Below are 26,286 nucleotides of genomic sequence, written 5' to 3'. Positions count from 1 at the left end.
GTATGAAAAACCTTGGAATCAGTCACCAGGCACTTAATGCTCTAAATAAAAGGACACTCTTCTTAAATGTTACTTTCCACCAGAGTGTGACTTGCCATTTTAGAGCATATGTGTGTGAGGTATGCTCCTATGATTAATAGAATACTTATCATCAATTGGGTTTATTCATTTCAGTGAATACTTGTTAAAGTTTTACCTTCTACACAAATGCTTTTTTTTTCATTGTTGCTCATCTATTATAACGTAGTTGAAATATTGGGATTGTTTGCCAGCCTTCTGTTTTGCTTTGCTTTTATAACATGAGTCCTTTCTTAAATTGCTGGTGTGTGCAATAGTTTGGAAGTTTGGTTGACTTCAAGAAGCGCTGGAAATATCGAGAAAGCAATTCTCAAGTCACAGAAGTGGGTGAAGAGATGTGGCAGAGTCTCTGTAAATTAGCTCCAAATGGAACTCAAGTCTGCTCTGACATCTCCTCTCATTCCTGTGCCTCTGAGAATTCAAATGTCACCTGTCAGCATACATACAGCCACAGGCAATTTAATCACTGTCATTTTGCTAACAAGAGTTTAAGAAGCCACTAGCCTGGAGTATTTACTGAGAATAATCAGTGCCTGACATTGAAATTGCACTGGAGTTAAGGGTAAAAGTGCCAGTGTCTCCACTGTCTACTTGGGAACAACAAATACCTCTGGCATCCTTGTAAGGCATATATTAAACTGTTGGGGTTAAATAATATCTACCAGACATTGGCAAATTTTGTCTCAGAGACGGTCCGTTTATCAACATTTAAATGATTCACAACTTTCCAATGTAACCAAGGCAAAATAGATGAAATACATGTGTGGCAACCTCCTTTCTTCCTCATACTTTAGAGACACTGTTTGTATATATGTATACATTTATTAGAATAATGTGTATCTCCTTCAACTTCACAGAGAAACGTAAGTAACTAAAACATTACAAAAACACAGGAAAAAAAAATAGCTGATAACAGAAACTAAAAAAATCACACATAACTAAAAGTTGAGAATTAGGATGCAGTGCAAAATACCAGAGCTGATCAAAATTCTGTCTGAAGTTGTCTTCACTTGCCAGAAAAAGCTTAAAAAGACAGGAAATCAGACCTTCAGAGAGAGAGAGAAAATGCTTCCTTAGAGTATTTTGGGGTGCCATCACAAAAATGATATATCACGTGTGCTGGTTAATTTGCACCTATTCATCTTGGAACACAGAAAAATAACTTTCCAGTTTTATGTATTGGCAGGAAAGTGGTCCAAAGACACTAAGACACAGACTGGGTAGCACCTGGGTTTAAAAGAAAATTATTTTGATTTCTTCCTAGATGCATATTGCTAACAGTGCCTTTTTATTTTCATTTCCTCTTTTGAAATGGGGATAATATACCTACTTTGTTGCATTTCCACAGCTGAAACCTTTTGGCCACAGCTGTTATCTGAACATTAATTACGGTAAAAACAAAGAGAACTCCCAAACTGTGTTTAATTTCAAGTAGGGGAGACCCTACAATAAACCCTCTCATTAAGAAAACTAAACACCACCAAGAAAGAAAGAAAGAAAGAAAGAAAGAAAGAAAGAAAGAAAGAAAGAAAGAAAGAAAGAAAGAAAGGTAAGGTAAGGTAAGGTAAGGTAAGGTAAGGTAAGATAAGGCAAGGCAAGGCAAGGCAAGGCAAGGCAAGGCAAGGAGAGAAAAAAGAAAGAAAAAGGAAGGAAGGAAGGAAGGGAGGGAAGGAGAGAGAGACAGAAAGAAAGAAAGAGAAGGAAAGAGAAAGAAAAAAGAAAGAGAAATCCTCTGCCTTGTCTAAATTAAGCTTTTAATGATTGCCTTCAAGCACATTGTGGCAGCCATTTTCCCAATAGAACTGTGTAATAAAGGAGATACTTTAATTGGCCAAGTAGAATGGCCCAGAGGCAGCAAAAAAGGCTCAACTTAAAAAAAAATCTCGCACTCTTACAGCCTATTTATTACATGGCTAGTGACTTCTTTGCCCAATCATATCATGTTCTGTGTTGAGTCAGACTAAAGATAGGGAGTTGTTCACCTCCTGGCAATTCCATTTTCCCTACATGGCAAGAGACTTTGATGTAAACATGTGCTTATTTAATACTTTGGTTCCAAGATGCTTATCCAGAAAAGGCTTGAAGGGCAGTTGTAGGCCTATGAGATTTTTTTCCTATGTGGGGTAGCTGGAATAGTCTTAATATCCCCTAAATCCCACCAGGCTTACTTGCTCAGCTTTCTTAAAAGAAAGAATGTTATCTCTAATGCACAGCTTGACTTTTTTTTTCATGCCAATGGTTTTCTCAGAAGAGAACTGTAATAGGAATTGCAACTTGACCACTAATGTCATCTTTTGCAGAACCATAAAAGTAGAGGTGTATGACTGGGATCGAGATGGCAGGTAAGTAACATTTAGTTCCTTGCGTTTAGTCATTTTTTTTAAAAAAAAGAAAACTACATTGATAAAAATTAAATGAAAAAAATGCAGCATGAGCATGTAGCATACTTGAATTTATGGAGCTTGAGGCAAAAAGGCCTGTGTCCCCCACAAAAGAGGAAAGACTTGCTATTCCAATCTTCCTTTATCTTTATAAATCCAAACACATCTCACAGCCTCTAGATTTGGAAAGGCTGTCTTTGCCTTATGAATCACTTTATTTAATAAATAGTCCATTATCTAAGTCAATGACAGGAGAAGAATGAAAAGTAGACTAGACTAGAACTCCATATACTGGTAGCTGGACCAGAAAATATACAAATTAAGGAAGTGAGGAATAGGCAGAATTACCACCGATCGGCTACGATGTTTTATTATTTCTCATCTTGGACCATCAAGGTATAAAGAAATGGGATTCTTTGTTGTATATTGCCTCTCACAATCTTATTTTCTGTTAACAGTCATGATTTCATTGGAGAGTTTACAACCAGCTATAGAGAACTGGCACGAGGACAAAGCCAGTTTAATGTCTATGAGGTGAGTAGCTTCTTGAGGTGCCCTTTAATATCAGCATCCAAAGTTAATTGATATTGATGGATGAATGAAAAAAATGGTTGAAAAGGTTTAACAAATTTTTGCCTTGAGCAAGCAGTCAAACTTTATGACCCATCTGGTCCATTCCTCTGCATTCTGTGGCGATTTCATTAAAACCATGGTGCCATCTCTCTGCTGAACACTTAATTCCGACAGCACTGTCTCATTTCTCATCTTTTTTCATCTTCTCATTTTTCCTACTATCTTCTCCTGTTGGTTTCTTACTATTTAACAATTGTTGTTTGTAACGTATGATTAATGATTGTAACTATGATTTATTATCTATGACTTATTACTTGCTGTTTATACTGTATGTACACTATGAGCTTATGCACCAGAGACAAATTCCTTGTGTGTCCAATCACACTTGGCCAATAAAAATTATTCTATTCCATTCCATTCCATTCCAACAGTTACATGCTCTTCTTAAACCATATTTTCGTGCTTATTACAAAATAAGTACAAAATAACTAATATGGGAAATAACTTTCCCATCAAAATAACTAAATTGAGCTGGATGGTTTCTTGTCATTTAAGGTGTGAAATTGTAGAAAATGGTAGCGTAAGTCTTACAATAGGCTTAATTTTTTTAGAAAGGCAAAGCAAAAATCCCCCTTCCTTGAATTCAAAACTTCATTTATCAACTTTGCCCATCTTCATGATGAATTACACTACTTTTTGCTGGGCTTTTGGCATTCTCCCTAGAGCTTTTCCATAGTTCGGGGCAGGAGGTGTTCCACTGGAGCATCAGTTCCTCAGTTTAATATGTTCTCAACATACATTGGACTAGTCCCATGCTCCATATTCTTAAAGGAACTTTAGCACAACACATTTGTTGGGCAGCTGGTTGGGGAAGGTTGTGTTACGAAATTCCAGTTTACGTTTAATTAAAATTAGTGGGAGTTACATAAGACCATTATTAATTCAATAAGGTTTCTGTGAAATTGACCTGAAATATCTTTAAAAAAATAAATGAGCAGCAAACGGTACCCTTTAACTATCCAAGTTATAGGAAGCTGTACCCAAAGCCTGATAAAATATTTTATTACTGTAAGAGGAGGAAAGATCAAAGATCATCTTTCTCCCAAGCAGATAAAATACAAAGTGAATAAGAATAATTTCCAACATTTTCATGATATTCAGCTGGAGGCAGTTGCTTCGAAGTTCATAGCAGTATTGCTCCCCCAGTCAGAAAATACTGTCCCAGTGAGGTTTCATTTCATCCTTTCTCAGTTCAAACCCTCCAAAACTTTTGAATTTCAACACCCATTAATCCTGTCAGTGTGATTTCTGACTGGGAATTATGCAGGCTGGAAATGATGGCAATTGCAAGTAGAGAATCAGACTGTGGAGGGATGATCTATTAACATTCTTTCCTCTTTTTTTCCTATTCTGTTCAATCGTGCCAATTCTCTGAGACTGGCTGGACAAGTTCCTGCCGTTTTTCTGGCAAGGTTTTTCTGCAGTGATTTACCTCCTTTCTAGGACTGAAAGAAACTGGTCCAAGATCACACAGCCAGCTTTGTGCCTAAGGTGGGACTAGAATTCACACAATCCCTGTTTCTAGCCTGATGCCTTAACTACTACACCAGCTGGCTTTTATTAATTTTGTAGAACAGTTTTTAAAGTTACCGTTGATTCCTCTGGATTCCTGGAAAGTAGCGGGAATTCTTTTCTCTTATTGAATAAGATTCTAATCCCAACACAGGTAGAAATACTGCCTTACCTCTCACAATCAGTCTATTTTAAGGCTAGTTTTAGACCACAACCATCATTTCCTTTTCAATGCATCATGTATCAATGTAATTTTCTCCTCTGCTAGGGGGAAAAAATTTCTAAATATAAATCTTTCAAAAACCATCTATATTCCTGAAATATTGAGGCTAATCCAATGGAGTAATGCTGTATATATATATTTCATATCGCTATATGCTTCAGTATTTTCTAAAGGCTATTGGCCAAATTCTAGTCCCCATAAAACAGATAACGTTCAGCAAGGAATGAAATGTTCACCTGGTACATTAACCAGATTATATAATTTTGGTGCCTCCAGAATTGTTGGCCTAAAACAAAAAAAAATTTCTGCCCTATAAATTGCACTAGGCTCCTAAAAATATATGCACGCATTCCTTGTGTTTATAGAAGCAACATTTTTTCCAATTTTTCAGTTGGGAGAAACAAACCCTTCAAATTCTCCTATTTAAATCTTCCTATTTAGACCTGTTTCAGACCATTGCTCCATATACTACATTAGCAGCTTTCACAGTCCTATAGGCAGAAGCAAATAAAATATTTACAATCAGGTGTTCACATGGAGAGTACTCTCTGAAGTATATACCTGTCATTTTAGATGGCAATATGTTAGACTAAAAATGAATAATAACTTTTGAGCATGACTTGTATCTTTACCCTAAAGCCCTTCTGCTGCTAAAATACCAAGAAGTGTATCTGCTGTACAGCTAAGCAGGTCATGGTGTACACCTGATTTAATATGCCCAGTTGTAGTACAAAACCATTAATAGGGTATTGGCAACCACAGTACCATGCTAATTTCAGATCTCAATAAAAACATAAATTGCCAGAATGAGCGTGGAGAGAAGTAATTTCAGCCGGATTATGTGCAGTATCATAATTAGAGTGAATCAGTAGCTTGACTATTATCCACTCCAGCTATACGATTACCAGTCTTTCTGCCCTCCTTTAGGGAAAGGCATTTGAAAGACGTTAACTCTGTGCCTCCAAATATACATATAGCATTTTCTTCTTTTCTGTCCCAATTTGTCCAGGAGCTCAGGAAATTAATGTGGATTATTTTCTCTTTTATGACTTTTATACATTTTTTATCAGATATTGTAAAGTCTCATTTACAATGCTTTTTCAAACCTAAAAACTTTCAGCCTGAACATCCCATTGTTTTGAATGGGACTACCTGAGCTTTATGCAACAGTTCAGTTGCATTCTCCCCACTGAGTTATATAAAAGCATTATAACACTGGCTGTTCTATTTTTAACCTATTTCCTGATCTTCCCAAACACAGTGTTTGCCTTTTTCATTTCTGCGACTGCATGCTGAGATGATGTGGGGTTTTTTTTTTAACTTATCCACCACAACCAAAATATCTCTTTCCTGTTGAATCATTAGAGCTTAGGCTACCTGTGCATGTGGCAAAGAACTCTTCTTTTCCTAATCCAGTTTGAAGAGGTTGCTCTGACATTTATCAAATTGTGTTTTCACCATCTTGAATAATTTAGTGTCCTCTACAAACTTGGCATCCTTAGGGCTTGTTTCCTGACTCCAAATCATTGGTGAATAAAATGCAAAACACGACAGTGGGACAGAAGTAGGGAAGTAACCACTTGTTCCATTGTGAAAACTATATTTAATTCCCCCTTCAATTCCATGTCATGCACAAAAGTTCTTTTTCTTATGAGATAGCAATAGCACTTACACTTATATACTACTTCACCGTGCTTTATAGCACACTCTAAGCAGTTTACAGAATCAGCATACTTTTCCCAATAATCTGGTTCCTCAGAGATAACGTATAGGTTATCACAGGAGTCCATGGAAAAAGCTTTTCACTGTTTCCAAGTTGAAGAATATATTTCCCTTATCTATGTACAGCATTTGGTAAAAGCTCTGATGATGTTATATAATTGGCATAATTTGTGTGATAGCGTCATGATATGCACAGATGCTCATGCATATCTACATACCCCTTGAGACTACTAACATGTAATGTTAATATTGAGCTTTAAATAGCACTGAATGAGTGCCAATAGGCTGGAACTAGATTTGACTGAGTTCACATAATGCCAGCCCCACTTAAACAGGCCAGACTATGAAATCAATTTTGTAAGATGACAAAAACTGCTTTTACTGAAAGTGATTGCTGTAACAGAATCTTGCAACTCTAAGTGTGCTGTTCTTCTTACAGTTCAGTGAATTCAAGAGGTATAGTATCAAGAGCTACAGCATAGCCACTTCTGAATGCTACCTGGATATTCTAAACTTAAAAATGTTTCAGCCCCTTTTACCTAGGTAACAGTTTTTCAGTATCTCTGCCAGGGTCATCTTCCATGCTCCCTACATATGGTGAGCTAAACCACTTTTGCCGTGATGGCAAACCTATGGCACGTGTGCCAAAGGTGGCATGTGGATCAAGGTTAGGTTCTATTTACCTTTACTACAGGTTCGCATCATGCCCACACGCACGCAGTTGCTACGCACACACGCACACATGCGCAGAAGAGTTTTGATGACGTTTGGGTTGTGGGCAGAGCTTCCCGCCAGTTTTACTATTGGTTGTATCGAACCGGTCTGAACCGGGGGCAACCCACCACTGATGTGGAGCCCACTCTGTCTGCTGCTCTTCTGGTTTCCGGTGCACACATGTTCCGATTTCGGTGCCAAAAAGGTTCACCATCACTGCACTATTGAATCCTGCCATAGTACCTTTTAAACCAGGGGTCTCCAACCTTGGCAACTTTAAGACTTTAAGACCAGAATTCCTCAGCCAGCAAAGCTGACTTTGACAAGTCTTAAACCTTGCCAAGGTTGGAAATCCCTGGTTGAAACGATGATGAACAATTCAATGTAAATCCAACTCATTAATGTTTTTTAATAAAACATGATTTAAAAATCACATGTTGGCATGGCATGTGAGCTTAACCAATAGATATTGGGACCTGTCATTAGTTCTAGTTGTAATATGCATTGATGGTGCCTTTCCTCTTAAATTGAAGATCTGTCTTCACCAACAGATGACAAAGCACATCTGAAGCTGGAAAAAAAAAGTTGCAACAGTGTGCATGCCCAGTTGCCCACATATGTGGCCAGTTACTTCAGACCCTGGGGTTCCTGTTATTACCAATCATTTTTTGCATATTAATGTCTTATGCTTGGTAGTTTTGCTATAATAGTATCTAATGTGACAGTTCTAGGGCAATTTCTCATATGACCGGCCTGACTAGGCATAGGGAGATCCCAGCTGCTCCTCTCAAAGAACCTAGTTTCTCTCCTCAGTAAGGGGGAAATGGGGGAGGGGGAGGAGAAGAAAATAGAGATGAGAAATTTGCATAGTTTATATAATTCACAAACTCTGCTCTTCTAGAGAACAGAATGCCATGAAACAGGAGAAGGAATCTAAATTTCTGTTTTTCATAATAATGAAAAGAAAGACATTCTCTTGGCAATGGGCCATAATATTTGTCTTAATCCCTTTCAAAGGAATGAAGGCACCCATATGTAAGATTATTATGAAGCCAATAATAGGAGAACTTGTGATTTTCCAAATATTGCTTAACTGTAAGTCCTTATAGCCCTTACCACTGGCTATGCTGCCTGAGATTAAAGGTAAAGGTAAATACATGCTAGACATTCCTGACTCTAGGGGGCAGTGCTCATCTCGATTTCAAAGCTGAAGAGCCAGCGCTGTCCGAAGACGACTCCGTTGTCATGTGGCCGGCATGACTAAATGCCAAAGGCACACAGAATGCTGTTACCTTCCCACCGAAGTTGGTCCCTATTTGTCTACTTGCATTTTTTACCTGCTTTCGAACTGCTAGGTTGGCAGAAGTTGGGACAAGTAACGGAGCTCACCCTGTTACATGGCACTAGGGATTCGAACTGCTGAACTCCCAACCTTTCAATTGACAAGCTCAGCGTTTTACCCACTAAGCTACCGCATCCCTTGGCAGAGATTACTGGTTGTTAAAAATTTAGCAAGAGCTTCTAGAAGGTTAGAGGTTTACTGATTTTGCAGTGACCCACCTATCCCTCCTGTTTAGCCCTTTCTTGTTGTAATCCAACCCATATGACACACATCCAATTTTAAATTTTTATTTTTAGAAAGATTGCTTAGTTTGTAATGAACTCTCAATCTTTTTAGTCCCTTTTTCCTTGTTCAACTACACACTGTACCTTTTGTCTTTAGAAGAGAGGGGGACTCAATCTAATTTTGAATGTGGCCAAGAATCATGCCTCACGTGGATGTGGATTAACTATCTGACATGAGGCTGGACACCTGTGAATGCCATATTTTAGCCTGCCCATTCACAATAGTTCAATTCTTTTTCCCTGTCCTCATTTAAAATTACATAGCCACTGTTTTATGTGGATTAGTGAATTCTAAAGAGAGCCTAGGGGAAGTGGTGGCTCAGGGGCTAGGGCGTTGAGCTTGTCGATCAAAAGGTCGGCAGCTCAGCGGTTCAAATCCCTAGTGCTGCCATGTAACGGGGTGAGCTCCTGTTACTTGTCCCAGCTTCTGCCAACCTAGTAGTTTCGAAAGCACGAAAAAATGCAAGTAGAAAAAATAGGGACCACCTTTGGTGGGAAGGTAACAGCGTTCCATACGCCTTTGGCGTTGAGTCCTGCCGGCCACATGACCACGGAGACATCTTCAGACAGCACTGGCTCTTCGGCTTTGAACGGAGATGAGCACCACCCCCTAGAGTCAGCAACGATTAGCACATACGTGCGAGGGGAACCTTTACCTTTTACCTTAAAGAGAGCCTATGCATTATGATGGGTACTTCCATTGAATAGCCTTGATTCTCCCACCAGTCTGCTATACCTTTTCTGATGTCCAAATAGGCCTGTATAAAACTTTGGAAATGAGCACTTCGAAAAAATTCACATATATTAATAAAGCATTCTTCACCGAAGTTTTGGAAAAGTCGTCATTACTTAAAAGTTTCATATAAAAGCTTTAGGTCTTTTCCCAGTTGTCTGTCTGTATGCATTTGTATGCAGACTGTGACCTACTGGGATTTTCACTGAAGTAGGGTGACTGCACATGGATGGATGTATCTGTGCTGCAGTGAGCCTTCAAAGTAGCCACATAACCCTTTTAAAACTTGCATCCATTTTAATGCTTTGAAGAGGGATATTTTGCTGGCACCAAAGTGGCTTGCAAAACCACCTCTTTCAAATGATTTGCACAGCCCGAATATACAGTGAATTGTCTAACACATACACTTTTTAAATACAGCTGCATCATAAATTGGTATAAAAAATTATGGTGACAACTTTATTTTCAAATTTCTTTCTAAAGATCCATCAGAACTGAATTTATCTTACATTTTAAGTCTATTCTCATTTATTGAAATATTGTATACTAAGTGGAAAAATACCTCAGAATGGTTAATTTAGAATTTGATCATTGGAAGAAGAGCTTCATTCAGACATAGTTTCTTTTAAATTTATAACTGTCATATTTTAGTAATCCTCTATTTGACGGAAGTCACATTTGTACACTTCCTACGGTCATTTACAGTACTAGATTATACTGTATACTTACTTTGCATTTTCAGTTTCTTTTCTTTAAAATAATTTTCTATTTCATAACTGCATTTGCATGGATTATATCCCAGGAGACATTTCTGATTTGAAACAGAAGGAAACACCCAGTTTGTTTGAATGTTGGGTCTTGCATCAAAGCATCTAGTAATACCAATAGCTTGATGATCTGTTGAAGGAAGTAGAAGGACTGCATGGCCTCCAAAACAGTGCCGTAATTCCCAAGATGGCAGCAGTCCGGTTTGTATGTCATGCTAAAAATTAACCTTTTGCTGCAGAATAGCCCAAATCTTTTAGCAAGGAAATCTGAGTTTCCTAATATGAATAAATTTTACACTTTTTTTTTTCTTTACTTTTTACTGCTTTGAAGAATTTATTCTGGCTTTGAGAAGAGGTTAAGCAGGGCACTTTAACCTCATTCCCAACCACTAGAAGACTTATGCAGCTGCATTACTAGCTGCTATGATTTAATAGGTGTGGGTTAAAAATTAGAAGGACCCCTGCTCTGTAAATATGCCTTTGATTAAGACAAAAAAAATGAACACAGAAGAAGAAGAACTTTAATTCTGTACTAATATTTTTGTAAGGCAGTGTGGCATACCTGTAACTTGATCTGTGGCACCCTACGATGAAGGAAAGGGTGTTAGAATGCACTGATAGTTCAGCATGTGATGGCAGTCGTGCTGCAGAGTGAATTGTCAGATATTAAGAATGGTTGATAAGACTAAAATCGGGTTGGTGTCGGTCATGGAATGAAAACATTGAGAAAATATAGTCAGTGTGAGTAGGATAAAGAACTGGATATTTGTAGGTACCAAGTTCATTGTAATGCAGTGGAATATCACATATACCTACAATATTACAACTGATTTATTTCATGTTTCATGATAGAATAACAGAGTTGGAAGGGACCTTGGAGGTCTTCTAATCCAACCCCCTGCTTAGCAGGATACCTTGCATCACTTCAAACAAATGGTTATCCAATCTTTTCTTTAAAACTTCCAGTGTTGGACCATTTACAACATCTAGAGGCAAGTTGCTCCACTGATTAATTGTCCTGTCAGAAAATTTCTCCTTAGTTCTATGTTGCTTCTCTCCTTGATTAGTTTCCATCCATTGCTTCTTGTCCTGCCTTCCGGTGCTTTGGAGAATATTTTGACTCCCTCTTCTTTGTGGCAGCCCCTGAGATATTGAAACACTGCTATCATGTCACCCCTAGTCCTTCTTTTCTTCCGACTAGACATACCCAGTTCCAGCAACCATTCTTTATATGTTTTATCCTCCAGTCCAGTGGTGGGTTGCTACTGGTTTGCCCCTGATCAGGCAAACCGGTAGCAGTGGCAGGAGGCTCTGCCCACCCACCCGGATGCTTCTGCGAATTAGCAGAAGCACCATGAGCAAGCTTACACGCACTCACGAGCAAACCAGTAGCAGTGGGTGATGAAACCCGCCCCTGCTCTAGTCCCCTAATCATCTTTGCTGCTCTTCTCTGCACTCTCTTCTAGAGTCTCAACATCTTTTTTACATTGTGATGACCAAAACTGGATGCAGTATTCCAATTGTGGCCTTACCAAGGCATTAATACTTCACATGATCTTGATTCTGATATTACAACTGATTTATTTCCTGTTTCATATTTGGCATCCTAGGAATCACGCGTGCTACCATTCTTTATTATTTTATTTTATTTGTACAAAGATGTATAAATCTTTATTTAAGATGAGAAACAAGTTTAAATTCCATTGGTATGATAGTAAAATACCTCCACTTTAATTCAACCCACTCCAACCCTTTAAAGATACCTGCTTCACAGAGCAAGAACAGTATGAATTAGTTTTGGTGTCACATTAAAAGAAAATCTTATTTTTGCCTGTGTCATAGAAAAGAAGTGTATACTGATTAAGGTTAACCTGGATTAAGGTAGACCATTTGCCTTTTTAGAAAGATCTGTTGATTGTAACAGATGTATTGATCTGTCGGGGAGCTCAGGAGGCACAGCTTCACCACCTCCTTGCCTGTAGAAGTTTAATTGGTGGTTCAGTTTTCATTCTCATTGGTACATGATGAATAATAATGAGCGTCTTGTGGGATAGTTGCAAAGATAAGAACAAGAAAGGCTGAATTCTTAATAGCCCTTCTCAAAAGTGTCTGTTTGTTTGCGGGAGGCTTTAGCTTAAGTCCCTGCTCTCTGCACTGCTGAAATAAAACCCTAGCAGAAGCCAGATGATTTGCAAATGAAGTTGTTTACAGCATATCCATATCTTGTTCTCTGAGCCTCCTTTCCCCACTTGCCTCTTCAGCCTTAGACTTCCTTTTTGTTTAAACAGAATTTGTAAATTCCTTGGGGCAGCGTCACATCTTTTATTTTGTTTTCCAATATCCCTCTACAAAGTGTCACGTATAGAGATGGGATTAGTACAAGTAAATACCGGGAGTGCATCCACTGCTTCTAGTGTACATTACAGGCTCGGCTCGGTTCGACCAGATGTCTCACAGAGATGTTTATATTAGCATCATTTTTCTTCCTTCTCTCAGGTGGTAAATCCCAAAAAGAAAATGAAGAAAAAGAAATACTCTAATTCTGGAACAGTGAGTAACATTATTATAAATGTACTTGATGTGTTAAAGTATTTCCCCAACATGCCAACTGAGTAATTTTGAAGTTGGGATTTCTTTTTTATTTAAGCTTCAACAATAGGAAATAGGCAGAAAATTGCATTCCTTATAAAGGAAAATGTAAAGTAAGCAGCAAATAATGCATGACTATCTGTGTTGTTTTTCCCAGCAGTTGTATTATATAAATACCAGCCGGAGGAATGGCCAATAAAAACAGGTGGCTTTCAGTCCTGTATCCAGGATTCCACAATTAAAATACCGTAGTAGAAAATAGTGCAATCTGATTTGGATCAAAGGCAGACAGAGCTGATAAATATTTCAGCACAGACTAAATGTAGAAAGTGTTTTGAATTAATGTTAATTCCTGCATTTATGAAAATGTTTCTTCTGGATGTTTGCAACCCAAATCTGATAATCTTAAAAAACAGAGTTGTGGTAACCTATTGGACTGGAAGTAGACTGAAGATGGGATGGCCTTGGACATGACCACAAATCATCATTAGCATCAGATGCTCCTGCCGCAGTAACAATTATTTTTTTGGTCCGTATGTGACACACATCCTGTTTCTTCCTTTTCAAGGTAACATTGCTGTCATTTGCCACAGAATCGGAACATACGTTTCTAGATTACATCAAAGGAGGGTAAGTCATCTCTCCTGCTAAAACATTGGCATTTAACCCAGACATCATGGGAAAGACTGTTGGTAGGTATACATATTCCTACCAACCTATGTGTGCTCTAGCCTAATTAGGAGGGAATTGTATATCAATCAAAACAAATAAATACAATAAATTATGCAATTGACTGCTTTTAGTTTGCTCTTCCCTTTTCAAGATCTTGAAGAAGGTATAGCTTTGTATGATTAATCCCAACATCAGAATTAGGTCCAGATCACGCTGGCTTACTTTTAAAGCTATAAAGCAAGGTTCCCTATTAGTTTATGAATTTCGATTTGTTTGAGAATGCATAATTTTAATTCTAGGTTCAAACGTTCCTCAGTGGCAAACTACAGCCAGCTACAGATTTAGTAAGTCTGGCACCTCATTTATAGCCTCTAAAATGTACAAAAATTTATCCTGCCAAAACAGAGTGTCAAAATGATAATGTTTATGATTTTAGGTATGAAAATATCTAAAGAAGCAGTGGGAATGTTCCCCAAGTCTCCAGGAAGCAAAACATGCCCTGTTAAAATTATCCAAAATCCTCAGAAGATAGATCCAAATCATGCTGCCAAAAGTTGGCATCAAAATGGCCAAAGATTTTCAACTGCAAAAACAGAAATAGAGATGGGAAAGCAAGGATAAAGTTGTAGTTTTGTGAAATGCTCCCATTTCCAACCCAATCCACACACACACAAAAGAAAACAAAACAGGCCAAGATTTTTTTTATCCCAGGTCCCTCTGATCACATTGTTGGCATCACCGCAGTTGTGGTCCCAAGATCAAACAATGGCTCCCATATAAACTTCTCTTTGCTTCCTTTATTCCTCCAAAGAGAAGAAGGAAATGAAGGGATTCAGCTGTTGCACCAACATGATGCTTGTTCCAGTAATGGTTTATTATCCTGGTGTGACGTGACATGGGAATGCAATAGGTTATTCTTGCATTTCATTGTAAAACTATGTTGTAGGATTAGAGATGGTTGATAAGGATTTAACTAACACCATGAAGCACTGGGCTGGTGGCAAAATGTTAAGGACTAGGCACACACACCGTCGCCTTCAACAAGACCTAAGTTTAACTTATAGAATCATCTATTGTAATGTCCTTCCTGTTAAAGACTACTTCAGCTTTAATTGCAATAATACTAGAGCAACTAATAGATTTAAACTTAATGTCAACCGCTTTAATCTAGATTGCAGAAAATATGACTTCTGTAACAGAATCATCAGTGCTTGGAATACTTTACCTGACTCTGTGGTCTCTTCCCATAATCCTAAAAGCTTTAACCAAAAACTCTCTACTATTGACCTCACCCCATTCCTAAGAGGACCATAAGGGGTGTGCATAAGCGCACAAACGTGCCTACCGTTACTGTCCTATTGTTTTTCTTTTCTTCTTCCTATATATATATATATATATATATATATGCTTATACCGCCTTATATTTACTCATATATGTGTTTATATACTATATAATCTTTTTGTATGATACCTACATATATTGTTGTGACAAAATAAATAAAATAAATAAAAATAAATACAAGAGTTTGATTTTAGCTAGTGATGGTAATTGGAATGCTCAAATAATATATAGGCAGTCCTTGGCTTACTTTGGGTTCCTTAGTGACTGTTTAAAGTTACAACAGAGTCCGTTCCCTCACAAAAGTATTCACAACTTGATTCCAAAGTTCTGGTGGCTGTGCCCCCTTGTGGTCACATGACCACATTTTGGTTGCTCCTCATTTATGGCCATTTGCAGTATCCCACAGTCCTGTGACCATAATTTACAATGTTTCTGCCAAAAAAACCAGGGTTTTTTTTTTTTTTTGGTTTTTAGCAAAAGCTCTCCCTAGTGAACAATGGGTTTACTTAACAACCATGGTGTTCACTTAATGACCACAGATTTACTTAACAAACATGGTAATTCACTTAAAGACTGCCACCAAAAAAGCTTTAAAATTGGGTTAGGCTCCATTAAAATTGTAAGTCAAGGAGTACTTGTAAACCTCCTGATGGAATGTTACACTTTCTGGAAAATATTTTCCATTTTTTTTTCAAGTTTAGCTTGTATCAGAGTGACTAGAACTGATCAAGAAAGATGCTGCAGCTCACTGACATAAGCTAGTTATTTGCTATTTTCTTGCCAAATAAACAACTCTGAAATGCCACAGAAGCACAGCCATTGAGCTATTTAGGATTTAAAACTTCACATATGACTGTCACTCATACAATTAAAAACCTGGACAAGCTCAGATATAACTCTATAATGTCATATTTGTTATCACATTTTGTCTACCCTCTTTTCAAAAACCTTAAGAGCATGGGGTTTTATGATAATAAAATGGAAAGAGAAACAGATAAGATTCCCCTGATTATGTCAGTGTAACAAATGGCTCTGCCTCCTGATTTGAAATTGTGCTTATTTGCACCATCAGACGTTGAATTACTGATAAATTATTCAAATGAACACTGGAAAGAAAATTATTGGGTGCAGAAGATCTGAAATCCATGCCCAACTATGTTGAGCAAATTATCTGTTTTAGAAAGTGGAACTGTTACACAAGAACATAAAAAAAAGCTGCTGAAAATACACAGGGATGGATCTAATTTTTCCCATGCATAGAGAATGCCTTCTAAATGGGGTTCTTGGCCTGGTGTTACTGGGCTTCCAGATATAAAATTAATGTCAAAATATGCAAATGAAAGCAAGAGAATCTCCTTATTTGGGACAATGTAAGAGAGGGTAATACAGAGCTTTTGGTGCAGTGCCTAATTTATTAGACCTAAGAATAACAATTTACCTTAGATAAAAGATTGAAGACGGATTTTTTCTTTAAAAAAGGAATAAGGTAAATTAGGAGAAGCTTAGTTATTACCATTTTCTGTTTTCATCTTACATAATATAGCTTTATGACTTCCTATTTCTCTTGCAAGCTGCAACAGGGGGGAAAAATGAAGAAAAGCCTCTTAAAAGTCCAAAGTCATTTTGAAGAAAGAAGCTGAAACACCTTGGAGAGATTTTGTTTTGTTGATACACTTTTGCCTCCAGAAAAATCCCTTTTGCCTGCCAAATACTGAGTCATCACAGCCAGTTCTCGCAAGAAAAATCTCTTTATATTCAGTCCATGTAATTTATCATATAATATAGTTAATCAAATGTCTCTTTTGTACAAGTTTCCCAGGCATCAGTTTTCCCATCCATTTATAACACCGCAACTTTTCCTAACAAATGCATTTAATAGATGGTCTTCCCTAGGGGGCACATTTTGGTGTTGAGAACTGGTTTTGCAAAACTTGGAGACGTGCTCTGCCTGAAGGACCACTAACTTATTTAGTCACACCTAAAAGTACAGGTAGTCCTTGAGTTACAACCACAACTGAGCCCAAAATTTATGTTGCTAAGTGAAACATTCGTTAAGGGAGTTTAGCCCCATTGTACAGCTTTTCTTGCCCCAGTGGTTAAGTGAATCATTGCATTTGTTATGTTAGTAAGATGGTTGTTAAGTGAATCCAGATTCCCCGTTGACTTTACTTATCATAAGATTGCAAAAGGTTGTAAAAAACTTGGCCCTAGGACACCACAACTGTCACAATATGAACCAGTTGCCAAGCATCTGAATTCTGATTGTGTGACCATAGGGGATGCTGCAACAGTCATGTGAAAAATGGTCATAGGCATTTTTTCAATGCCGTTGTAACTTTGAAAGGTCACTCTGTGAACTATTGTAAGTCGAGGGCTACCTGTACAAATAGATAGTTTAGTTAAAATGCTGACCATATTTTATTTTATCGTAATGCATCTGGATTAGTAATGCAACTGGCAATGTGAAGGATAATGTTACATTGTGGGGACTCATATTAAAAATGTTCCCTTCCCTAAATAACAACAGTCATGATTTCATGATCACCTGAAAGCAAAGTCTTGATCGGGCTATTCTGCAGTCCTCTAGTTTTCAAGTGGTGTGTGTATAGGTATTCTGAATTTCTGCCACCCTTACAGTTCCCCAAGTCTGAAGGATATTTCCACCCTTTGCTAATGCTTTGTTGTTGTTGTTTTCTATATATTGCTGAGAACTGGCTTTTGTTTAAATGTTGGGCAGCAGGCTCATTGTTTGCAGCCAAGAGTATTTTAGCTGATGGATCTACCAGTCATTCTTGGCCCATAAAAATCTGGCATTCTCCATATGCAAATATCCGATAACCGAAGAATCCATCACAGCTCAGTTTGTGGGTTTTGAGAGGCACTAGAGTCTAGAAATCAATCCAAGCACATTCAGAGCACTTAACAACCAATATGGGCTGTTAACCCATTAATTTCTCAGAAGGAATCCCGAAAGATGTCGATTCATTGAAAGGTAGAGTTTTCTTAGATTTATTCAACATTAAAGAGGACCTTGAATGATTTTTGGTAACTAGCATACATTCTCTGAAATATATTGATAAGATTGTTATATTCTTCTTTTTCTTGAAACTCATTATCCTGTTACTTTTTTCACGTTAGTAACATAACATAACATAACATCAGAGTTGGAAGGGACCTTGGAGGCCTTCTAGTCCAACCCCCTGCCCAGGCAGGAAACCCTACACCATCTCAGTCAGATGGTTATCCAACATTTTCTTAAAAATTTCCAGTGTTGGAGCATTCACAACTTCTGAAGGCAAGTTGTTCCACTTATTAATTGTTCTAACTGTCAGGAAATTTCTCCTTAGTTCTAAGTTGCTTCTTTCCTTGATCAGTTTCCACCCATTGCTTCTTGTTCTACCCTCAGGTGCTCTGGAGAACAGCCCGACTCCCACTTCTCTGTGGCAGCCCCTGAGATATTGGAACACTGCTATCATGTCTCCCCTGGTCCTTCTTTTTGTTAAACTAGACATACCCAGTTCCTGCAACCGTTCTTCATATGTTTTATCCTCCAGTCCCCTAATCATCTTTGTTGCTCTTCTCTGCACTCTTTCTAGAGTCTCAACATCTTTTTTACATCGTGGCGACCAAAACTGGATGCAATATTCCAAGTGTGGCCTTACCAAGGCATTATAAAGTGGTACTAGCACTTCACGTGATCTTGATTCTATCCCTCTGTTTATGCAGCCCAGAATTGTGTTGGCTTTTTTAACAGCTGCTGCACACTGCTGGCTCATATCTAGATGGTTATCCACTAGGACTCCAAGATCCCTCTCACAGGTACTACTATTGAGCAAGGTACCACATATACGGTACTGGTGCATTTTGTTTTTTTGGCCTAAATGTAGAACCTTACTTTTTTCACTGTTGAATTTCATTTTGTTAGATAGCGCCCAATGTTCAAGTCTGTCAAGATCTTTCTGTAACTTGAGCCTATCTTCTGGAGTGTTGGCTATTCCTGCCAGCTTGGTGTCATCTGCAAATTTGATGAGTTCCCCATCTATCCCCTCGTCCAAGTCATTGATGAAGATGTTGAAGAGTACTGGGCCTAAAACAGAGCCTTGGGGTACTCCACTGCATACTTCCCTCCATGTGGATGTAGTTCCGTTGAGGACTATGTCTTTCTTTTCATTCAGTCCTCTCATTGACCAATTTTTCCTTAAGGTCCTCTCAACTCAGGAGAAAGCTACTTAGTTTAATATCTTACTAATTATTCCTTCCTTTCCTTGACCATCTGTTTTCTTTCTCTGTAAAAGTCAAGTCAGCTTCCCGCAGAGCTCCTCTGCCAAGCTTGTCTGATGATTTCTTTTTTAAAAAATAATTTTTATTAAACATTTTTTAAAAAACAAAAAAGAATCTTTAATTTTTTCTTTCCAACAATTTTGCATCAGTAAAACATTTCTTACTTATCCATTTCCCCCCCTTATTTCAATGTATCTTTTATACATATAATTCTAATATTAATTTATATACCGTATATACTCGAGTATAAGCCGAGTTTTTCAGCACATTTTTTGTGCTGAAAAACGTCCCCTCGGCTTATACTCGGGTCTATACGGCTTATACTCGAGTTTTTTTTTTAAGCCTCGGCTTATACTCGAGTATATCGGCTTATACTCGAGTTTTTTCTTTTTCACATTTTACGGACGGAAGCCCTGCGGTGCAGTGAGAGGCGGGCGGGGCCGCCAGCCTTCTCAGCTGAGGGAGGAGGGTTTCCCCAACCGTAGGTGCCTCATTCCACCTCGGCATACTCGAGTCCCAGTTTACCCCAGTTTTGGGGTAAAATTGGGGACCTCGGCTTATACTCGAGTTTTTTTTCTTTTTCACATTTTACGGACGGAAGCCCTGCGGTGCAGTGAGAGGCGGGCGGGCGGGGAGCCGCCAGCCTTCTCAGCTGAGGGAGGGAGGGTTTCCCCAACCGGTAGGTGCCTCATTTCCCACCCTCGGCTTATACTCGAGTCCCCAGTTTACCCCAGTTTTTGGGGTAAAATTGGGGACCTCGGCTTATACTCGGATCGGCTTATATTCGAGTATATACGGTACATGTACACAATTTCATTTCTACAATCTGCATTTTTTCTGTTTCCTCTTATTTGTTACTACTTTTCTACTCCTATATATTCCTTATTTGATCTTTCCTTGCCTTTTTTCTCTCTCCTCTAACCATTCATACCATTTCTCCCACACTATATAATATTCTGTTTCCTCTTTTTCTTGTATCTCCTTTGTAAATTTGTCTATTTCTGCACATTCCAAAACTTTTCTAATCAAATTATCTTCGGTTGGTATATTATTGTTTTTTCAATCCTGTGTGTATATTATTCTTATTACTGTGATGAGACCGTGGGAGTATTCCTAATAAAATATTTCTGGCTTCATCTTTATATGTTGTTTGGTTATCTCTTCTAATTGTAATCTAATTTTACTCCAATACTGTTTTGCTTTGGGCTACCACATGTGGTAGTACGTTGTTTGCATTTCCAGCATGTTGATGGGGTATTGGGAAATGTCTTAGCCAGTCTTGCGGGTGGCAAATGCCACCTATAGAACATTTTGTACATATTTTCTTTATAGGATACAGACATTGTCAGTTTATAATTTTTATTCCATAATTTGTCCCATTTATCCAATTCAATGTTATATCCTAATTTTTTTACCCAAATTATCATATATTTTTTACTACCTCCTCTTCCATTTTATATCTTAATAAATAATTATTTTTTAATCAATTTATCTTCTGTTCCTTGAAGAATTTTAGCTACCGTATATACTCGAATATAAGCCGATCCGAGTATAAGCCGAGGTCCCCAATTTTACCCCAAAAACTGGGGTAAACTGGGGACTCGAGTATAAGCCGAGGGTGGGAAATGAGGCACCTACCGGTTGGGGAAACCCTCCCTCCCTCAGCTGAGAAGGCTGGCGGCTCCCCCGCCCCGCCCTCTCACTGCACCGGCAGGGCTTCCCCGCGCCGTCCGGTAAAATGTGAAAAAAAGAAAAAAAAAAAACTCGAGTATAAGCCGTATATACTTGAGTATAAGCCGAGGGGCTTAAAAAAAAAAAAACCTCGAGTATAAGCCGTATAGACCCGAGTATAAGCCGAGGGGACGTTTTTCAGCACAAAAAACGTGCTGAAAAACTCGGCTTATACTCGAGTATATACGGTAATTCATGTATTTCTCTTAGGAATCCGTATTGTATTGAATCTGTCATATCTAGATTGTATTTGCATGTAAGGGCACCAATCAATGTTTGTACCTTGTTCTTTTAACTTTTGCCTTGTTTTCAATTCACCTTGACTAAATCCTTGTATCTTTTAATTTTGTCAATGTCCAGTACATTTGGATAAATTAGCGCCTCCATTGTAGATAACCATTTTGGAATTTTATTGTAATGATTCTTTTTTATCCCTTGCCATGTTTGTAATAATGCATCTCTAATTAAGTGTCTTTGAAAGTAGCTGTGTTGTCTATTTTTTCCTTCTCATAAAAAAGCATGCCACCCTCTCTGTAAATCATGCCCTTCTAATGTTAGGATTCGTTTATTTCTTAATTCCATCCAGACTTTGATCCAAGTAAGTGTTGATGCTTTGCAGTAAGTTTCCCAATCTGGAAGTCCAAAACCTCCTCTTTTCCTACTATCTTGTAATGATTGTATTTTAATTCTTGATATTTTCCCCTGCCAAATAAAGTTCACTATTAATTTATTTAGATCTTTAAAGAATTTTTTTCCATTATTTTATGGGTACTACTTGAAACAAGAATTGTATTTGTGGTAAAATGTTCATTTTGATCGATGCTATTTTTCCTAAGAGGGATAAATTGTAGTTTTCTCCAAATTTTCTTTTTCTGTAATATTAATTAATTGTAGTTATCTTCTTTAATTGATGAACCTTTATTTGTTAACCATATTCCTAAATATTTTATTTTTTTAGTCATTTGGATGCCCATTTTATCTTCTAATTCTTTCTCCTGATTCTTGGTGAGGTTTTTCATTAATGCCTTTGTTTTGAGTTTATTAATTTTAAGTCCTGCTACTTTTCCATATTCTTCTATATGTGTTATTACTTTGTCTGTATTGGTTGTTCTAAAATGAAAACCAAGTTGTCAGCAAAAGCTTGGACTTTATGCTCTTGTTTTTTTATTTTCAATTTTTTTATTTCATTTTCACTTCTAATTTTAATTAACAATACTTCTAATGTTAGAATAAATAATAAGGGGGATAGGGGACATCCTTGTCTCACTCCTTTTGCTATTGTGAATTGTTCAGTAGTGTCTCCATTTATTATTAGTTTTGCCGTTAAATTGAGTATATTCTTTCTACCATGTTTACAAATGTATTGCCAAATTTCATATTTTCTAATTGCAAAATAATAAATCTCCAATTTAAGTTATCAAAGGGTTTTTGGGCGTCCAAAAATATTAACGCCACTTGTTTGTCTGGGTTTGCCTCATAATATTCTAATACATCTATTATGATTTTCATGTTGTTTTTTATGTGTCTTTTTGGCAAAAAGCCGTCCTGATCAGGATGGATATATTCATTTATTACTTTTTTTAATCTTTCTGAAATTATCAGTGTAAATAGTTTATAATCTGCATTTAATAGTGAGATGGGTCTATAGTTTTTGATTTGTTGCTGATCTGTATCTTTTGGGATAAGAGTTATAATGGCTTCTGTCCAAGAGTTAGGTATTCTGGCCTTCATAAGTGCTTTATTAAAAATTTCTAACAGAGTTTCATCTAATGATTCTTGAAATGTCTTTCTTTTCTTTCTTTTCTTCTGGCCTTTCCCTATCACCTTTAATGGCTTATGGTCCACCCGTATGTTTGTCATTATTTCCACTTCTTCTGTTTCCTTTCTGGCGTCATCTATACCATATTTATCCTAGACCACAATTGGTGTGGATTTGGATAGAATGTATATTGTTTTTTTTCCCTTGTTTATTTCCCTCTGTATATCATATAAACATAGTTCATGTGTCATTTCGTGAAATGTATCTGGTAAAGTCTATTCTTTGTCTTACTTTTATATTGCAATTACTTACATTGCTTTGATAATCTTTTTTAACATCCAAAATCCCGTAAAAGTCTTTAGTTAAATATATGTTTTCATATTCTAATTCTCTTATTTTGTTGTGTATCTTTCTATAAAATTCTTTTTGGTTATCATTTGGTGCGTATATTGAGATCAATAATATTGTTTTTTGTTCTGTTTCTATTTCGATCATTACAATTCTTCCCTCCTCATCTGTGTATATTTGTTTTGATTTTAGTTGTTTTTTGATATATACTGTGATTTCTCTTTTGTGTGTGTGTGTTAATGATGTGTAAAGTTTGCCTATTCTTGGATATTCTAATAACTTTCTGTGCTGTTTCTTGATGTGTACTTCCTGTAAATTTATAATGTCCATATCTAATTTTTGTAGTTTTGTGAATGTCTGAGTTCTCGTAGCTGGTGAATTTAAATCATTTATATTTCTTGATATCATTTTTATTTCTTCCTCCATATTCTTTCTTATTTGTTCATTGTTCTTAATCTTCTTGTATTTCTTGTTTCTCTTTGTATTTTTCCTTTTGCTCCTTCTCTCTCTATTCATTCCTTTTCCTGTTTCCTCTTTTCTTCTTGTTCCCCGTCGTTTTCCTCCATTTGGTATTCTTCCTGGCTCTTGCTCTCGACTTCATCTCTACTGTCTTGTTCTTCTTCTAATGCAAAATGATGTTCAAGAAATTATTGAGCCATATCTAGTGTATCTATCTTGAATTTTTTCTCCTGCCAGGTGATCAGGATACCTTCTAGTATTAGCCATCGGAACATATATATTATATTTGTTTAGTTGTGATGTCAGGCAGGGGTGGGTTCTACTTACCTTTACTATCAGTTGGCATTGTGCCCACGCATGCGCAGAAGAGTTTTGATGGAGCCTCCCGCCGGTTTTACTATCGGTTCTATAAAACTGGTCCGAACTGGAAGCAACCCATCACTGATGTCAGGAAATTATAATTTCTTCTTTGGTCCCTCATTCATCTCGGGATTTGTTTAAGAGTTATTATTTCCTTTCCTTGATATAATATCGATTCTTCCTTCATTTTTTTATATATTTTGTCTTTTATCTTTTTTTTGTGTGTGAATCTAACACAGTGGTAGTCAGCCTGGTCCCTACCGCGCACTAGTGGGCGTTCCAGTTATCATGGTGGGAAGTAGGGGTTTTGTCCGATACTGAAGCACTTTCCTTTTTTTAAATTTAATTGACTTTTTAAAAAAATTTCATAGCATTATTTAAAAACATTTTCATTGGTTTTTCATAAAATTCCCCGTGACAATTTAAATTTCTGAAAATATACTATTTGTATCACCCAAGCATAAATTTAGTTCACATTACGTAAGTAAAACTAAATGGCGCTATAGTGCGACCACAAACAAAAGAGTTTCATCCCAGAATAGCTCGCACATCTCTCCCCAAACCACCCAGCTGTAACAGACAAACAGAGCTGGTATCCGGCGCCCCCCCAAACCCAATCCACGATGCGCGAAAGGCATGCGCAGATGACGATACACGGCGCATTTCTGTGGAACCAGTGGGCGGTTAGAAAATTTTACTACTAACAGAGATACAAAAGTGGGCGGTAGGTATAAAAAGGTTGACTATCCCTGATCTAACATGTACTTCTTTCGGCAGCTTGTGCCTGTGTGCATAATCTCTGTACACTTCATTGATGTTTCTCCATATGTCTTGTTTGTCTCTTTGTATTGCCGAATAGGTTGTTTTAAAAAATGCTTTTAAAAGGTTAAAAAAAGGCTCTGACGATCCCAGCTGAGCCGCGCGATCGTCAGAGCCTTTTTTTACTTTTAAAAGCATTTTTTTACAAACTATTTAGCTGAATAGGTTGTAAAAAGAATGGTTTTAAAAGTTAAAAAAATAAGATTGCGGGTGCCACAGCTGATCACCCCTCATGAGCTGTTTTAATTACCTCACACCTCCTTTTGGCATGCAGTGTGCGCGCACCTTGCATTTGGTGAGTGACGCACACTACATGCGTGCAGCACGCATGCATAGCCAGCAAATCAGTAGTAAACCGGTTCAGATTTCACCACTGCTCAAGCATTATCCTGAATAGTTAATAGTTAATAGTTAATACCCGGGCCCATGGCTTAGGGCCCGGGTACTTACGGGACCGCCTGCTGTTACCACATGCCTCCCACCGACCCGTACGCTCTCACAGAGAGGGACTTCTCAGGGTGCCATCCGCCAAGCAGTGTCAGCTGGCGGCCCCCAGGGGAAGGGCCTTCTCTGTGGGAGCACCTACTTTCTGGAACGAACTTCCCCCCAGTTTACGCCAATTGCTTGACCTCCGGACATTTCGCCGGGAACTGAAAACTTATTTATTTATCCAAGCAGGACTGGCCTGATTTTTAAATGCTAAATTTTTTAAATTCTTAAATCTTAAATTTTAATTCTATTTTATTGGGTATTTTATATGGTCAATTGGACGGTTTTAATTTCGGCCTTTTTGGAATAAGTTTTTTAATTGTTATTTTAGTTTGTATATAAATTGTTTTAATGCAGGCTGTACACCGCCCTGAGTCCTTCGGGAGAAGGGCGGTATAAAAGTTTAATTAATTAATTAAATAAATAAATAAATAAATAAATAAATAAATAAATAAATAAATAAATAAATAAATAAAATAATTAAATAACAGGAAAAAAAATCACAAAATATATAGTCCTGCAAATAGAAGTAGAATGACTGTGACAAAAGAAAGTATTATTTAATATATGACATACAGTGTCAGGGAAATCTACAGATGCTAGACACAATGCAATCCTGACAGCCTAAATTGCTAGCTCTTTCTGTTCAGTGCTTGTGTACCAATCCTTGTTGTACTGCAGGGTCATACCAATTTACTTTATACTAGTTAACTAGCAGTGTTCAGCTTGCTGGCTCTTCTGGACTTTTTCGCTGGTCTCGACTTGACTCAACTCATGTTGTGATGTCTCGCATCACACCAGGCCCAGCACCAGCTTTCACTCTCCACACACAAACCACAGCTAGATTTCTTTTCTCCATCAAAGTGGTGTCTACTTGTAGTATTGCGTGTTTTTGAACTGCTGAGTGGACAGGAGCTAGGGATTGAGTGACAGGCACTCACTCTATCTCACGGAGCCAGGTTTGAACCACCAGAATGCAGACCATTTCTGGCCAGCATGTCATTGTAAAAATAGTACCAATCATGATAAGGTTCTGGATGCAATCCCA

At 37.6% G+C, this 26,286-nt stretch overlaps 1 protein-coding gene across 3 annotated transcripts in view; it reads left to right on the top strand.

Moving 5' to 3' along the window:
- The window catches only part of LOC131195627 (copine-5), a 173,915-nt gene that overhangs the window by 124,744 nt on the left and 22,885 nt on the right, over nt 1-26,286 (top strand). For all 3 annotated transcript variants that reach the window (XR_009154499.1, XM_058177701.1, XM_058177703.1), the window contains 4 exons: nt 2,379-2,420; nt 2,918-2,993; nt 12,886-12,939; nt 13,547-13,608. Coding sequence is in view for 2 of the 3 variants with exons in the window: in XM_058177701.1 (XP_058033684.1) it covers nt 2,379-2,420; nt 2,918-2,993; nt 12,886-12,939; nt 13,547-13,608 (234 nt within the window). In the remaining variant the exon portion in view is untranslated. The remainder of the gene's footprint in view (nt 1-2,378; nt 2,421-2,917; nt 2,994-12,885; nt 12,940-13,546; nt 13,609-26,286) is intronic.

Source organism: Ahaetulla prasina, chromosome 3, assembly GCF_028640845.1.
Source record: "Ahaetulla prasina isolate Xishuangbanna chromosome 3, ASM2864084v1, whole genome shotgun sequence".
In the NCBI taxonomy this organism is placed as follows: domain Eukaryota; kingdom Metazoa; phylum Chordata; class Lepidosauria; order Squamata; family Colubridae; genus Ahaetulla; species Ahaetulla prasina.
Note: the sequence above shows the minus strand (reverse complement) of the source record. Positions and strands in the feature narration are given on the sequence as shown.